We start from the raw sequence: 16,488 nt of genomic DNA, 5'->3' as shown, positions 1-16,488 counted from the left end.
TTTTTCCTTAATGCTTCATAGTTGTCCTTATACCACCTGTTTCCCACTGATTTGAAATGCTACCTTTATCAGATACTAAACACTTATTTAGGTTTATTTTTAGGCTTTGTGTCCTAGAATTACACCAGTTTGTTAATATGCTGTAATAGTACCCCACCGCCCCCCTCCCCGTGGTCACTTGTATTTTTTTTCCTAGGCATTTCCTAGCTAGAAACAATCTTCATTTTTCCACATGAACTTTAAAATCAATTGTGTGTTGCTTAAGAAGATTTTGTTGCTATTGTTTACTGGGATCATAGTTAAATATTGATCTAGAGAGAACTGACATCATTCTGATACCGAATCTTTCCACTCATGCAAATAGTGCATCCAAGAATCTTTCCATAAGTTTAGTTCATCTTTTGCTTTTTTTCATTTTCCAGCTGCAGTAGGAAATAATGATAGTGATGGGTTACATCCTTGTCTGATTCTTTATTCTTCTTGCCAACTATTCCAAGACTTACATACAACACCCAGCGCTCATTACAACTGTCCTCCTTAATACCAATCACCCATGTACCCCACCCCCATCCACCTCCCCCATCAACTCTCAGTTTGTTCTCTGTAGTTAAGAGCCTCTTGTTGTTTCCCTCTCAAAAAGCTTTTGCACACTATTTTTAGAGCACTGAATCATATTTTTTAAAGAGACTCAGTTGGGAAGAACCTCTTTCCAACAGAAAGATTGGTTAACAACGGAAGAGTTAAGGAGATCATAGTTCAGTGGAATATCACAGAGTTGTTACATGGAAAATTGTATGGTATAATATTTGTAAAAACACCATAAAAATTGCATCTATAGTGCTATTACAACCATCTGAAAAAGATCTGCAAATTGGCAACAGAAAAGGAAGTTAGACATTAATAGTGGTTGTCACTAGGTAGCAGGATTAAAAGTAGTTAGTTTTCCTAATTTTTCTTTCTTTTCCAAATTATAGTGAGCTCGGTACATATGTTAAAATGGGAGGGGAACTTTTATTTTAATAATTTGTGACCCAATTCAATGACTAAAAAAGGAGTTGGAAGTAAGCCCCTGTGGGCATAGCTTAACATTAATCTGTACTTGAACTACTTCAAAGGAGACAGATGAGCTGGAAAGCAAGAGCAACCTCAGGAGGTCATAGCTGTACCTATTGGGTTCTTAGAGCCGCGTTGTCAAATAGAACGTAATGTGAGTCTTGTGACTTCCAATTTTTTGGTATACACATTTAAAATAAAAAGAAACAGGTGGAATTCATTTTAATTATATATTTATTTTACTTAACCCAAATAAAACCAAAATATTATTTCAGCATCTAATTAACATTAAAAATATCATTTTACATTCTCTTTTTCTACTAAATCTTAGATATCAGATGTGGATTTTATTATTTTTTTTAATTTTTTTTTTTCAATGTTTTTTATTTATTTTTGGGACAGAGAGAGACAAAGCATGAACGGGGGAGGGGCAGAGAGAGAGGGAGACACAGAATCGGAAACAGGCTCCAGGCTCCGAGCCATCAGCCCAGAGCCCGACGCGGGGCTCGAACCCACAGACCGGACCGCGAGATCGTGACCTGGCTGAAGTCGGACGCTCAACCGACTGCGCCACCCAGGCGCCCCCAGATGTGGATTTTATATTTACAGCACATCTTAATTTAGATTAGCCACATTTCATGTGCTTAATAGTCATATATAAATGATGGCTTCCATATTGATCAGTGCAGATCTACACACTCTGCTCTGATTTGTAGATACCCATAAAACACAGGTACTGGAAAAGGGTAGTGTGTGTGTGTAGACACAGGCCAAACAAAAGGTGTCTAAAGTGTGACAAAGCTCATGGAGGAAAAACCATTAGTTAAAGTAAAAATCACCTTAATTAAGATGATTTATGTGGCTTCCCAATGATCCCCCCACCCCCCACCTCCACCCCCCACTACCTTTCATTGAGCAAAACCTCCCAACCTGGACATAAACATTAGGCACCTTGCTGCCTAAAGAGAAAAATCCAGTCTTCCCTGCCATGGGTGGCAGGCTAACTAACACCGACAACCTTTAATCTGGTTATGTGAATTCTTCTGGCGGCACTGCCTGCAGCAACTTCTACAGCAATGCTGTCCAATACAGAGGACATTAGCTACGTGTGGCTATTGAAATTAAATGTGATTAAAAATTCAGATCTTCAACGACACTAGTCACATTTCAAATGCTCTGTATGTTGGCCAGGCTATACCGATTGGGGTAGATGTAGGGGAATCAACTCTCAATTCTTAACTCCAGCAAGTGCTTTTCCCTAAACCTGTGCTGCGTTCAGAAGGGCCTGGGGCCCTGCTCCTTCCTATGGTCTCCCTTCTTCTCTAACAGAACACACCTCACACTGGCCCAGACTCACTCTGAGTTGCGCCTTCTTGCATGGAGCCGAAGCAGATCAAGAACCCATTGCTACAAGGAAGCACCTTCTATTCCATTTGCCTTGCACCTACATAAAGAATAAAAACTGGACACAGAATTGATGCTGAATACCGGCTCACTACAGCGATAAGTGAAATTCACCCAAGTACTTTGCATAACTTGAACTGTTTTCAAATATCGATCTTATTAAAAGTTTGCTTCCAAAACATTTTACCTTTAGTCTAAGAACTGATCATTGAAATTTAGCAATACATATAATTTTGCTAATAATCCAGAAAACAACACTTGAGTGAGAAAAATACGTAAACTTCTGATTCCGTTACGAAGATGGATGCTAGAGAAAACAATACAATTTAAAGCATTTAACTTTTTTACATTAGGCTAACAGTGAGAATGAAAATATTTCAGGTGAGAATAAAAATCTCATGAGGGACATAAAATATAGGTTCAAGGAAAAATCTGAAATGATGTAAATTTTCCGTTAAAAGCGAATGATAGTAAATTGTGGATTCAGAGTCCATTGTATTCGTCTAAAATAAGAGGTTTTGTTTTTTTAAATGTCAGCACAGTGTGCCAAAAATTTTTCTTTGCAATTACGTAAACCTAAGATGAAAAATATGCAGATGTTACTTAAAAAAAAAAAAAAAAAAAAAGGATCTCTTTCAAAAGTCCTTCCAGGCCGGGGTTCCAGCCCGGTCCTGGGGCGCTTCCGCCGCGCCCAGCGTTCCCAAAGCCCAGGCGCTTCGCAGGACGCTCTTCCGGGCCGCCGCGTCTGCCCCCGGCCTACCTCTCGGAGGGGGCGGACGGAGCCCACCGACTCGACGCTCAGCTCCGCCTCCTCCCGGGGGCGGCCCTGCGCCTCACTCTGTAAAGTGTTCCGTGTTCAGGTAGAGTCGTTAGGTGTTTATTCTACCTAGCCCCTCATTTGCCTTACTGTCATCCCCACCCTGGAATATGAAGTCCACAAAACCTGGAAGCGTCTCCTCCGGTCTCCCGGCTGCGGCCCCAAACGGGCTACAAAGCAGTACAGAAACTAGCTTCGCCCCGCGCCCACGCCCTCCGAACGCACCACGGGTCACGTGCCCGAACGGAGAAATATCATCGAGTCCGTCCTCCAGCCTCCCAGAGAGGACTCGGAAGTGCCCTAGAGCCAGCGCGGGCCCTTCCGGCCGGGCCGTCCGTGCTTTTATCCCGCCGGCGGCCGGGCTCCCGCGGAGCCGCTACACAGCTAGTACGTGAGTTCGCGGCTGCCCGCGCTTCCGCCCCGGGCCCTCGCCTGCCACGCCCTTCCCTTAGTGGCCAAGTCTTGGCTGCCCCTTGGGTCTTGGGCGGGATATGGAGGGAAGCGTTCCCCCTTCCTATACACACCTCAGGAGGCAGGTTCCGGGGGGAGTGGAGCGGAGGGAAGACCTCAGGCCAGCCGAGGGGTGTGGGGCGTGCCCCTGGAACAGGCTGGTCTCTCTCTGGGCCCCAACTCCAGCCGTCCGAGCGGCCAGAGCCGGGTTGGGGTTGCCCAGCGTCCGGAGAAAGACTGGGGCCTGGCTCTTGTCTTTCTGTACTATTCGCTGCTTTCTCGGGCCGGAGGGGAGTCCTGGACATGAGCCCGTTAAAATAATTCCCCTGGAGTGACTCCCCCTTACAGTTAAGTTTGGCCCTAGGACGTGAGAGTGATTACGAGCGTTAGAGGGACCCCTAGGGGTGATCTGCTTCAGTACTCCCCTCCCCTCTTCCCCCCCCCCTCCACTTCCCTTGATTGGGAAGTTGAGAGGTTGCAGCCACAGGTGCGGATCCAGCCCCGGGGAGGAGCTTCCAGACCCTTGCTCTGGGGAAGCTCACCCGTGTACCGACTGGGGTACGACCAGAGGAGGTGGCTTGCCGTGGACTCTGAAAGTTGAGGAGTTGACTAGGTAGGGGGAATATGGAAGAGGCTTCTAGACTCAGGGACAACCGGGATGTGAAAGATGAACGGGAAGTGCCAGGGCTGGGTGTGCTGCTCTAAAAACGTTTAGACTAGGTGGCCACTAGGTTGTTTTCTATTTGAAAGCCCGAGGGTTTTGTTTTGTTAATAATTTTCTAAATATGTTTACTAATATATTTAATACTCCTATGGTTTAGATGTTTAATATAAGCAGTTATCAGTGACAAGGTTTGCTCCCGCTCAGTCATCTTCTCATGCCCAAACCCCTAGACAGTTACATTTGTTAGAGTGTAACCATCCAGTTTGTTTATGCAAATACTGGGCAAATGTGAATGTAGTTAGTTCCCCTTTTTTCACAGAGGTGATAGGGTATGCTCCAAAGTTCTGTCCCCTTGCTTTTTTCCTTCTACTGTATTTTAGGCATCATCAGAATACAAAGAGCTTTGAAAACAACAACAAAACAGCACTGTGGTAACAGATTGACTATTGTTTGAGTGTTTTTAATATTCCATAATTTTTTAGATCTGTTTGGAGCCATTTGGGTTGTTTTCAATTTTTTGTTACTTCATCAATGATGCACTCAATGAGGTTCTACTAGGACATACTTTAGCAAGGGTTTTTAAAGAAGAGATCAGTCAAAATAATTTTTGTTTTACATTAACTCAGCCAGTTACTGGTAAATTGTTAAACATGCCAAATCATTATTATAACAGTTCGTGTAGAGTGCTTAAAGAACAAATAAGACCAAGTAGGTTTTCTCTCCTGATCTTGTGTTTATGATGCTTATTAGCTTTATGCTAGCCTAATAATCTAATTCTGTTAATGACTCCCTTCCAGCCAGTCTCTGCCCATTTAGCTTCAGAAAATCTCTCAGTCTCCCTTTCAGAATCTCCTCTGCTTACCTTTTTCCTCAGGATGACTAGATATCTCTTCACCACTACCAGGTATGAGAATGTTCTATTTCATTTTTTACTTTAAGGAAAAATCACCTTTCATCATTATTTCTACTTTTAAGCCATAGAACCAACTCATGTTAACTGTTTACAATGCTGATATTCATAAACTAAATGCAATAATAACTAAAGCACACATATTGTCTCTCTTCATCTGTATTCCTTGATTCCATCTTTCATCTGTCTCATTCTCCAATTTCCTAGGTATTCTTTCTTCTGAATTGGTAAGAATTTTGTGCTCACATGTCTTGTTTTTTTGGTCATTTCCAAGCCAAATATATAAAAAGAACTTAAGGTACAGAATCCTGATGTGACACTTGATGGCAAATAAACTTGTGGAATGTTTGGAAATCTAGAGTAGCTGCTGATGCATGGCTCATTACAGCCTGTTAATAGGCAGGACTTTTTGGCCAGAGTAAGCCACGATTCTTTTGTGAGTTGTCCAGTCTCTTTAAGAAGGGGCATCTGACTCTTTTGTGCAGGGACAGCAAGAATTAAGGGCAGGTTCTTATTATGTGCAGAGGCTTTTTTGGGCATTGGTAGAGCATGAATGACAAGTACCAAGGAGTTCAGAGGTGGTAGGATGTGTAATTTGGAAGGAGCAGATGGCATTCTAAAGCTAGCACTTTTGACTGATGTTACCAGACTGTTGGGTCATGCTTCCTGCTGACAACTAGAGAGGAGTTAGAGAAGAATTTAAATTCCATTTAGTTAACGTACAGTGTAATATTAGTTTCAGGTATACAATTTAGTGATTCAGCACTTGCATACATCACCCTGTGCTCATCATGACAGGTGCGCTCTTTAAGCCCCGTCATCCCTCCATTGCCCCCATCCCTCATCCCTCTCCCTTCTGGTAACCGCCAGTTTGTTTTCTTTAAGAGTCTGTTTCTTGAACTTTTCTTTTCTTTCATCTCCGCCCCCCCCCCTTCTCTCTCTCTTGCTCCTTTGCCCATTTATTTTGTTTCTTAAATTCCACATAGGAATGAAATCATGTGATATTTATCTTTCTCTGACTGACTTATTTCACTTAGCGTAATACTCTCTAGCTCCATCCATGTCATTGCAAATGGCAAGATTTCATTCTTTTTTATGGCTGAGTAGTATTCCGTTTTATATGTATACCACATTTTCTTCATCCATTCATCAGTGGACAGACACTTGGGCTGTTTCCATAATTTGGCTATTGTAGATAATGCTGCTGTAAACATGGGGGTGTATGTATCCTTTTGAGTTAGTATTTTTGTATTCTTTGGGTAAATACCTAGTACTGCAATTGCTGGATCATAGGGCAGTTCTATTTGTAACTTTTTGAGGAACCTCAATACTGTTTTCCATAGTGGCTGCACTAGTTTGCATTCCCACCAACAGTACAAAAGTGATCCCCTTACTCTGCATCGTCCCCAACACCGTTGTTTCCTGAGTTGTTAATCTTAGCCATTCTGGATGATGAGTGATGTTGAGCATCCTTTCATGTGTCTGTTGGCCATCTGTGTGTCTTTGGGAAAATGTCTATGCCTGTCTTCTGCACATTTTTTAATTTGATTATTCATGTTTTGGATGTTAAGTTTCTGTATATGTTTTGGATACTAACTCTTTATCCATACATAGGTAATTTGCAAATACTTTCTTCCATTCTGTAGGTTGCCATTTAGTTTTGTTGATTGTTTCCTTTGCTGTGCAGAAGCTTTTTATCTTGATGAATTCCCAATAGTTTATTTTTGCTTTTGTTTTTCTTGCCTCAGGAGACATATCTGAAAATAAGTTGCTATGGCCAATGTCAAAGAAGTTAGTACTTGTGTTCTTCCTTAGGATTTTTATGGTTTCCTGTCTCACATTTAGGCCTTTCAAATCCATTTTGAATTTATTTTTGTGTATGGTGTAAGAAAGTGGTCTACTTTCATTTTTTTGCACGTTGCTGTCCAGTTTTCTAACACCATTTTTCGAAAAGATTGTCTTTTCCCCCTTTGGATATTCTTTCCTGCTTTGGCAAAGATTAATTGACCGTATAATTGTGCGTTCATTTCTGGGTTTTGTATTCTGTTCTGCTGATCTGTGTGTCTGTTTTTGTGCCAGCACCATAACTGTTCTGTTTCCTGGAGCTTTTTAATATTCCTTGAAGTCCAGAATTGTGCTGCCTCCAGCTTTGCTTTTCTTTTTCAAAGTTATTTTGGCTATTCAGGGTCTTTTGTAGTTCCATACAAATTTTGGGTTTGTTTGTTCTAGCTCTGTGTAAAATGCTATATTTTGATAGGGCACATGAGTCTTCTTGATTGGCTTTAGTAACCTCCTCCCAGACTTCAGGACTCGGTTCTCTCTAATTCATTTGCCCACTGAAACTAGTATGAGTGATCTTTTTTCTTTTAATTTTTTATTATGAAAAAATTTAAACATACAGGAAAGTAAAATAGTACAATAAATTTCATATACCCATAGATCAGCTTAAATAATTATTTTAATTCTGCTACATTTGTTTCATCTTTCCCTTTGTATTTTTCCTTTATTAAAGTTTTTTCAAGGAAACTTCAGACATAATGCCATTACATTCTAACATACTTTCAGTCTACAAACAAAAATGACACTTCTAACAGCCACAGTGCCATTATCATACCATCCTAAATTCTGATTCCTTGATATTATCTAATAAAGGTTGGCAAACTGCTCAGTGCTGCATTCTTGTAGGCGATGTGTCCTCAGGATGTCACTTCGGGAAGCACATAATGTCAATCTGCCTCCATTGGTGATATTAATTTACCACAGTTGGCCAAGACATTGTCTAATTTCTCTACTGTATAATTACTATTTTTCCCTTTCAGTCTGGGGTGAATATTTTAAGATTGTGCATATGTACTGCACCTTCTCAAAATTTCCCGTAGATTTAGAATCCAGTGATAATTCTGCCCTGATCCAGTCTTTGCTCTGATAGTTGCAGAATACTAATTTATTTTCAACTCTACTGTTTTCTCCACATATACTAACTGGCCCTGGCATTCTCCTGTAAGTAAGCAGCTTCTCTTTCTCCCCTGTTTATGTATGGACTCACGAAATCCCATTTTCAATGGTATGTAATTCATTACTGTACATAATTATTATGGAGCCTAAAATGCATGGCCAAGCTGGCTTGTGGTCTTATGACATGTCCTGTCATTTTTAAGCATCTCCTTACTTGTTGGCATAACAAGATGCCCCAGCTCACCTTGTGTGTATCCTGCCCTAGCCTAGAATCTGCCATTTCTCTGAGGAGCTATAGTTCCTTTTAGTAGGTAATGGTCGTAGAGACTAAGAACAGGGTGCTGGATGTGCTTATTACCACTAAGATATTTTTTACTTCTTGGCTTTTCAGCAGAGAGCTAGGGAATATGTGAATTCCTGTGAATACACAGACATGTGCACACACACATATATATGTTTAGAAATCATGAATTCACACTGATCTCTGATTCATCCCTACAGGTTCTTTCTTGTCTTCCCCTATTCCATATTTTTAGGTCTCCTCTTCCTCCAGGAGAGCCTTGGCTTGCAACTAAATCAACATATTTACTCAATCCCCCACCACATCTAAAATTGTTTCAAAATTACTTTGCCAACAGGGCACCTTGGGTGGCTCAGTCAGTTAAGCTTCTGACTTCAGTGCAGATCATGTTTGTGAGTTCGAGCCCTGCATTGGGCTCTCTGCTGTCAGCACAGAGCGTGCTTTGGATCCTCTGTCCCCCTTTCTCTCTGCCCCTCCCCTGCTTGTGCTCTCTCTCAAAAATAAACATTAAAAAATTATAATAATAATTTTTAAAAAATTACTTTGCCCAATCTTTGCAGAAAACAAACCTGCTTAAAAAGTGTTCAGTTGTTGACAATAAATTTCATATATTAAAAAAAAAAAAAAAGTGTTGTTTTCAGTGCTTCCCCACCACCCCCTCCTTCCCAAGACTGAAAAGTATATAGTCACATATTATGTAATAATTGTGTGCCTAAGTTACATGGGTTAGTTGTTTGTTTCTTTTTGTTCCCTTCCTCAGGTTACAGTTTGTTTTTGTTCCCTTCCTGTGGTTACAGTATTCATGTCAAACACAAATGAGTTCATTTGTTTCCATTTGCTTTCTGGTTTAGCTGCTTTTCCTTTTTGTAATTCTCACTGATTTAATTTTAGTCATGATAATATGCAGCATATTATCATGCTTCCATAAGTAAAAACTGTGCAAAAAGCTGTTCTTAGAGTGTCTGTCTTCCCTATAATTTTGCACTGTCCTCCCCACTCCTCCATTTACAGGTAATGGGGCTTTACTGATTTCTGGCTTCTCATTACTATGAAGATAAGCAGATATATGCTCATTTTCTTATTTTTCTTCCTTATATATAAAATGTAGCATGTATGCTTTTTTCCTCTTTACATCTTGAAAATTGCTCCCTCTCAATCAATTTATAGAGATGTTCCTAATTTTTTTTAGTACTCCATTGTGATTATGTGCCATAGTTTATTTAATAGATCTTCTATGCTTGGATGTTTAGGTAGTTTTCCAAATTCTGTAGTTACAAATAATGCTACCATGAATAGCTTTGTGCACATATGCTTTTTTGTATTGTTGGAAGTGGATCTTCAGTATAAATTCCTAAATGGGATTTCTGGATTGAAGTGTAAATGCACACAGTTGTGTTAGATATTGGCCAATGCCCCTCAACAGGGCTTATGCCAATTTGCATTCCCATTAACATATGAGAGTGCCTGTTTCCACAGCAGCCTCACCAACAGAGTGTATTGTCAAGCTTTTAATACAACAGATGAGAAATGGTATCTTAGTGTAGTTCTCATTTGCATTTCTCTTATGAGTGACATTGAAAACATGTTTGCAGGACATTTTAATATTTCTTTTTGTGAATTGTTCATTCTTGCAAATTTTTCTCTTGAACATTTTTCTGTAGGAATTTTAGTCTATATTTTTCAACTTTTGAAAATTTTTTGTATGAGAGATATTAGCCCCTCTATATGATGCACATGGTAAATATTTTCTTTCATTTTTGCCATTTCTCAATTTTGCTTATAGCATTTTTGACATGTAATTTGTATTTATACAAATTTATCAATCTTCTCTTATTGCATATGAGTCATAGTTTGAAAACTTTTTCTGTAATCAGATTATAGAAACATTCACTCATGTTTCCTTCTAGTATTTGTATGGCATCACATTTTTATAATTAGAGATCTGCTGTATTTGGAGTTTATTCTTGAGTATGGTGTAAAGAATGAATCTGATTTTATCTTTTTCCAATGGTTTTATAGTTGTTCCAACACTATTCTAAATACCATCTTTGCCTCAATAATTTGATCTGACATCTTTATCATATGCTTGATTTCTGTGTGTAATTAGGACTATTTTTGGACTTTCTATTCTATTCCATTTGGCCATACACCAGTACCATGCTGCTTTATTTATAGAGGCTTTTTGGTATATTTTAATACCTAATATGGCTAGTCCCCCCCTTATAGCCCTTCCTTTTTTGTTTTTCTCTATCAAGTTTTGTGTGTTTATTTATTTTTTTAACTTTAAGTAGGCTCCATGCTCAATGTGGGGCTTGAACTCATGACCCCAAGACCAAGAATTGCATGCTCTACCAGCCAGGTGCCCCTTTTATGTTTATTTTAGAGGATTTGGCTTTATGGCTATAGGAACTTGAACATCTTTCTTTCCTGAGGGCTGAAGATGAATAGAGGTGGATGGGCCAAGGCCAAAGGGAATGATGGAGCATGGTCCCTGATAAAAGATGTGCTGCAGCTGATGATTATGGGATTCCACTGCCTGCCCTCACATTTCAGCAACATGAACTACTCTGCCCAAAGTAGTAGAGACAAGTAGAGTACTTTCAAGAGGAACAAAGAAGCCCTGCTTGAGCCCTAAAATCTGTTCTAGGAAGGAATTTACCTTTCCTGAGTCCTGTGCTTTATACCCAGGTTCCAACTCCAATCAAATAACCCGACCTCAGTAAGTAGTAATAATTATGCATATAGCACTCACCAAGTAGTTGGCATTGTTCACAACACTTTATATATGTTATCTCACTTAATATTCATGTCAGCCCCATTGCCCTCATTTTACAGATGAGGAAACTGGCACAAAGAGGGTAAATCACTTTCTTGAGATCATGCGGTTAAGTATTTGAATCCAGGTAGTAGTATTTCCTTTGCTTGGTGGTTTGCATTTTAGCTTCTAATCTTTGATATGCTCTGACTGCTGTTAGTCTGTTCATAAAGTAAAAATGATGCATCTTTGCCTGGCAGGCTGGATGGAGCATGCTCTTCCATGTAGAATTCCTCCCTGACTACCCACTTTCCAGGGTCAGGTTTTCCTTGGAGGGAAAGTCCAGCAGGCCAAACCAACTCCACGAAGCTGTAGTTTGCTTTCTTTCTCATGTCTCTCATGACTGTCTTCATGTTTTCATTACCGTCTCCCGAGTACCTCCACCTAGGTGCTAATTTCTTCTCTTTTTTTTTTAGCTTTATCTGTTTAGTTCTGCTGATTATGTATTCTTACCTTTTGTCTTATTAATCTTTCTGTTTCCTCTTATTCAGAGATTTGTTCTACCCTCTGTTTTTTCATGACTAGGTGATGATCGTCTGTGGTCCTGTGCATCATTTCAACCCATTTCATTTGCCCTCCTGCTAAACTGTCATGCAAGAATAGAAAAGCTCTTTGTTCCATTGAAAATCCAAGGCTCTAACATTTTAACATCAGCTCCACAGGGGTAGAAATCTTGGCATGTCCCTTTTTGTTCCCTGCAGTTAAAAATGGTACCTATCACACAGCATGCAGTCAGTAAATATTTGTCAAGTGAATGAGTGAATTTGGATGTAATTTTTCCAGTGTCTTCTAAACAAAGTGAACAGGTATCATTTTCGTTTTCTTGATTTAGTGTCACATTTGAAGACGAGGGGCACTGAGAATGAGGAATCACCTGAAAAGTATGAAAATGATGGAAATGCAGAATCTGTGTGGCCAAAAGTGGAAGGTTTTCACAAGGATCATATACAGGAATCTAAGGTTGGTGAAACTTGTGATTGGGATAGCAAGGTAGAAAGTCAATTGGAAAATCCGGAGGGAAAAAGGAGGATGGAAGACAAAAGTGGCACCAGGGAAAAGATTGGCAAAGCCAAGAACACAGCAAATATAAAGATGGAACAGGAAGATGAGGCATCTGAGAAAAGCTTGTATCCAAGCTCAAAACATATTACACACCAGAATGTCCCTATAGAACAGATAAGCAGTGAACAAGACAAATGTGTGGAGAACCTTAATGGAAACTCTCATCCTGGTCTACAGCAGAAAACCAGTGCTGCTAAGAAATCACACAGATGTGAGGAGTGTGGGAAATCGTTCAAATACAATTCGCGCCTTGTTCAACATAAAATTATGCATACTGGGGAAAAACGCTATGAGTGTGATGACTGTGGAGGGGCTTTCCGGAGTAGCTCAAGCCTTCGAGTCCACAAACGGATCCATACTGGGGAGAAACCGTACAAGTGTGAGGAATGTGGGAAAGCCTACATGTCATACTCCAGCCTTATAAACCATAAAAGCACCCACTCTGGGGAGAAGAACTGTAAATGTGATGAGTGTGGGAAATCCTTCAATTACAGTTCTGTGTTGGACCAGCATAAGAGGATCCACACAGGGGAGAAGCCCTACGAATGTGGTGAGTGTGGGAAGGCTTTCAGGAACAGCTCTGGTCTCAGAGTCCACAAAAGGATCCACACAGGGGAGAAGCCCTACGAATGTGACATCTGTGGGAAAACTTTCAGTAATAGCTCCGGCCTTAGGGTCCACAAAAGGATACACACAGGCGAGAAACCTTATGAATGCGATGAGTGTGGGAAGGCCTTCATTACTTGCAGAACACTTCTAAACCATAAAAGCATCCACTTTGGAGATAAACCTTATAAATGTGATGAGTGTGAGAAATCATTTAATTATAGCTCTCTTCTCATTCAGCATAAAGTCATCCACACTGGAGAGAAACCTTATGAATGTGATGAATGCGGGAAGGCCTTCAGGAACAGCTCAGGCCTTATAGTGCACAAAAGGATCCACACGGGAGAGAAACCTTACAAGTGTGAGGTCTGTGGCAAAGCGTTCAGCTATAGCTCAGGCCTCGCAGTTCATAAAAGCATTCACCCTGGGAAGAAAGCTCATGAATGTAAGGATTGTGGAAAATCCTTCAGCTATAACTCACTTCTCCTTCAGCATAAAACCATTCACACTGGAGAGAGACCTTATGTTTGTGACTTGTGTGGGAAAACATTTAGGAACAATTCAGGCCTCAAAGTCCATAGGAGGCTCCATACTGGGGAAAAACCATATAAGTGTGATGTTTGTGGGAAAGCCTATATCTCACGCTCTAGCCTTAAAAACCACAAAGGAATCCATCTTGGGGAGAAACCCTATAAATGTAGTTATTGTGAGAAGTCTTTCAATTACAGCTCTGCCCTTGAACAACATAAAAGGATTCATACAAGGGAAAAACCTTTTGGATGTGATGAGTGTGGAAAAGCCTTCAGAAATAATTCAGGCCTTAAAGTACATAAACGGATCCACACTGGGGAGAGACCTTACAAATGTGAAGAATGTGGGAAAGCCTACATCTCACTCTCAAGCCTTATAAATCATAAAAGTGTACACCCTGGGGAAAAGCCCTATAAGTGTGATGAGTGTGAAAAAGCTTTCATCACATACCGAACCCTTATAAACCACAAAAAAATCCATCTTGGGGAGAAGCCCTACAAATGTGATGTATGTGAGAAATCTTTTAATTACACTTCACTCCTTTCTCAACACAAAAGGGTCCACACTAGAGAGAAACCTTATGAATGTGACAGGTGTGAGAAGGTCTTCAGAAACAACTCAAGCCTTAAAGTGCATAAAAGAATCCACACGGGGGAGAAGCCCTATGAATGTGATGTGTGTGGAAAAGCCTACATCTCACACTCAAGCCTTATTAACCATAAAAGTACCCACCCTGGCAAGACTCCCTACACATGTGATGAATGTGGAAAAGCTTTTTTCTCAAGCAGAACTCTATTAAGCCATAAAAGAGTCCATCTTGGGGAGAAACCCTTCAAATGTGTTGACTGTGGGAAGTCTTTCAATTACAGTTCACTCCTTTCTCAACACAAGAGGATTCACACAGGGGAAAAACCTTATATATGCGATAGGTGTGGAAAGGCATTCAGGAACAGCTCAGGCCTGACAGTGCATAAAAGGATTCATACGGGCGAGAAACCCTATGAATGTGATGAGTGTGGGAAGGCATACATCTCACACTCAAGTCTTATTAACCATAAAAGTGTCCACCGTGGGCAGCAGCCCTATAATTGTGAGTGTGGGAAATCCTTCAATTACAGATCAGTTCTTGACCAACACAAAAGGATCCACACTGGAAAGAAGCCATACCGATGTAATGAGTGTGGGAAGGCTTTTAATATCAGATCAAATCTCACCAAGCATAAAAGAACCCATACTGGAGAGGAATCTTTAAATGTGATAAATGTGGGAAGTCACAGTGACACATCACAGAAGAGAACTCATGAGGGAGGGAATGCTCTGGAAGGGACCAAGATGAGCATATCTGTAGGAGGCAGAGCTTACCAAGTCTCAACTCAAATGGAAGAAAAACCTTATGAATGTATGAATATCATATGAATATGAGGTATTTGTTCATGGCTTATAATTTACATAGTATAAATGAAACTGAGTACTCTTCAGTATGATCTTCAGTCATAGCCAGCAAGGAAGCCTGCAATGTCAAGGTAGTTGAGCCTTTATGGAACACAAAATAGTTGATACTGGGGATAAAACCTATCAAAGTGACAGAGTATTTGAAAAACCTTCAAAGTAAGCAGACATTTCTGGACATAAAGCACATGGATAAGGAAAGGACTTCACTTAGAAGTCATATAGTCACTATCAGAAAGTTCATATTTGGTTAAATTGTGTGAATAGAAATGGGGGAAATTCAGCTATAGCTTTGAATCCCAATTATACATTGGTCAGTGGAAAAAATACAAGAATGGCCTCCAACAGGCAAATTCAGGGAGAGATAGGCTTCAGGGAATATATATTTAAGAGGAGTGATCATGAAGTATAAGCTTGATATAACTGAATAATTTGTGAGGGGTGATGACATTTTGAAACAAAATTGGGTTTTGTTGTAGGAAGAGTGGAAAATGTAGACATGAATCTAATAGGAAATAGAGTCATTAAAAATGCAAGCTGATTGGATTATACTGTTGTAATGTTGTGATACATCAGTTGAATGGACAAAACTTTTTAAGAATTTCAAATGAGCCCCCTCAATGAATGATGAAGTGTGAGGAGTGAAAACCTCACACATTGTGCTACAAATGAAAGGTTCTACCATAGAGAGAAATTCAGCACATTACATAACTAATGGAACAGGTCTTCATGAATTTGCACCTGCACAAACATCATTGACTCAGGGATTCCTATGAGTAGGAATGCTGAGAAGGTCATTGTATTGCAAGAGCTAAAAAGCTGAGTAGCTGTTGATAATAGAGGGATCAGAGGAAATTCATGCTTAATAATCCTGTTAAATGATTGTTTTGGAATGTGTTATTGTAAAGATTTCATGCACTACATGTGTGTCTTGTCTGTTGTAAAATGTTATGAATACTATGTTCAGGGCTCACTCTTTCTTGGCCATGAAGAGCCAGATGGTTGTGGTGAGGTAAGATGGAACTCCAATAAAGAAATTCCTCAAAAGTAAACAGACTGTGACTGACTTCAGATGGAGCAGTATGGCAGAGAAAGCCGTTTGTCATCTTTGTGGGGGTAAGTTAGACCAGATCCAATGCAGGGAGGGCAGCAGGAGACTTATACCACAGGTCTAGTAGCTCAGTTTCACAAGAAATTAGGTGGTGTCTTCACCAGGAGAAGTGCAAAATGGATTGATCCTCATACTGGGGCTGGATCATAGCTCCTAAGAATGGGCAGGCTGTGGGACTGATCTGTCACCACACAGAAATAGTTCTCTTGGGAACAGATAGAAATTAACAAAATATTATTTATATTAACCAGGTAACTCAAAGGGTAAAAGGAGAGTCTTTTGAAAGTTAAGTACGCTGTTGAAGAATACTCCAGGTGGGGTCTGTCTATAGAGGCTGAATTCTAGTCCTGTCTCTCTGGC

At 40.3% G+C, this 16,488-nt stretch overlaps 1 protein-coding gene across 3 annotated transcripts; it reads left to right on the top strand.

Moving 5' to 3' along the window:
• The first annotated feature begins 3,248 nt into the window (after positions 1 to 3,248).
• On the top strand, positions 3,249 to 16,069 carry ZFP62 (ZFP62 zinc finger protein). 3 transcript variants are annotated; one of them, XM_049648349.1, is made up of 3 exons: positions 4,356 to 5,292; positions 10,987 to 11,273; positions 12,202 to 16,069. In XM_049648349.1, coding segments are annotated over exons 2-3 (2,784 nt in total). In that variant the 5' UTR covers positions 4,356 to 5,292; positions 10,987 to 11,272; the 3' UTR covers positions 14,985 to 16,069. The 3 variants fall into 3 exon arrangements, with proteins under 3 accessions (XP_049504303.1, XP_049504306.1, XP_049504305.1); XM_049648346.1 differs by lacking the exons at positions 4,356 to 5,292; positions 10,987 to 11,273 and adding an exon at positions 3,249 to 3,661; XM_049648348.1 differs by lacking the exon at positions 4,356 to 5,292 and having other exon boundaries at positions 10,419 to 11,273.
• Positions 16,070 to 16,488: the final 419 nt, after the last annotated feature.

The sequence above is a fragment of the Panthera uncia genome (assembly GCF_023721935.1).
Source record: "Panthera uncia isolate 11264 chromosome A1 unlocalized genomic scaffold, Puncia_PCG_1.0 HiC_scaffold_17, whole genome shotgun sequence".
NCBI lineage: Eukaryota > Metazoa > Chordata > Mammalia > Carnivora > Felidae > Panthera > Panthera uncia.
The sequence above is the reverse complement of the archived record's forward strand: the minus strand, read 5'-3'. Positions and strand labels throughout refer to the sequence as shown.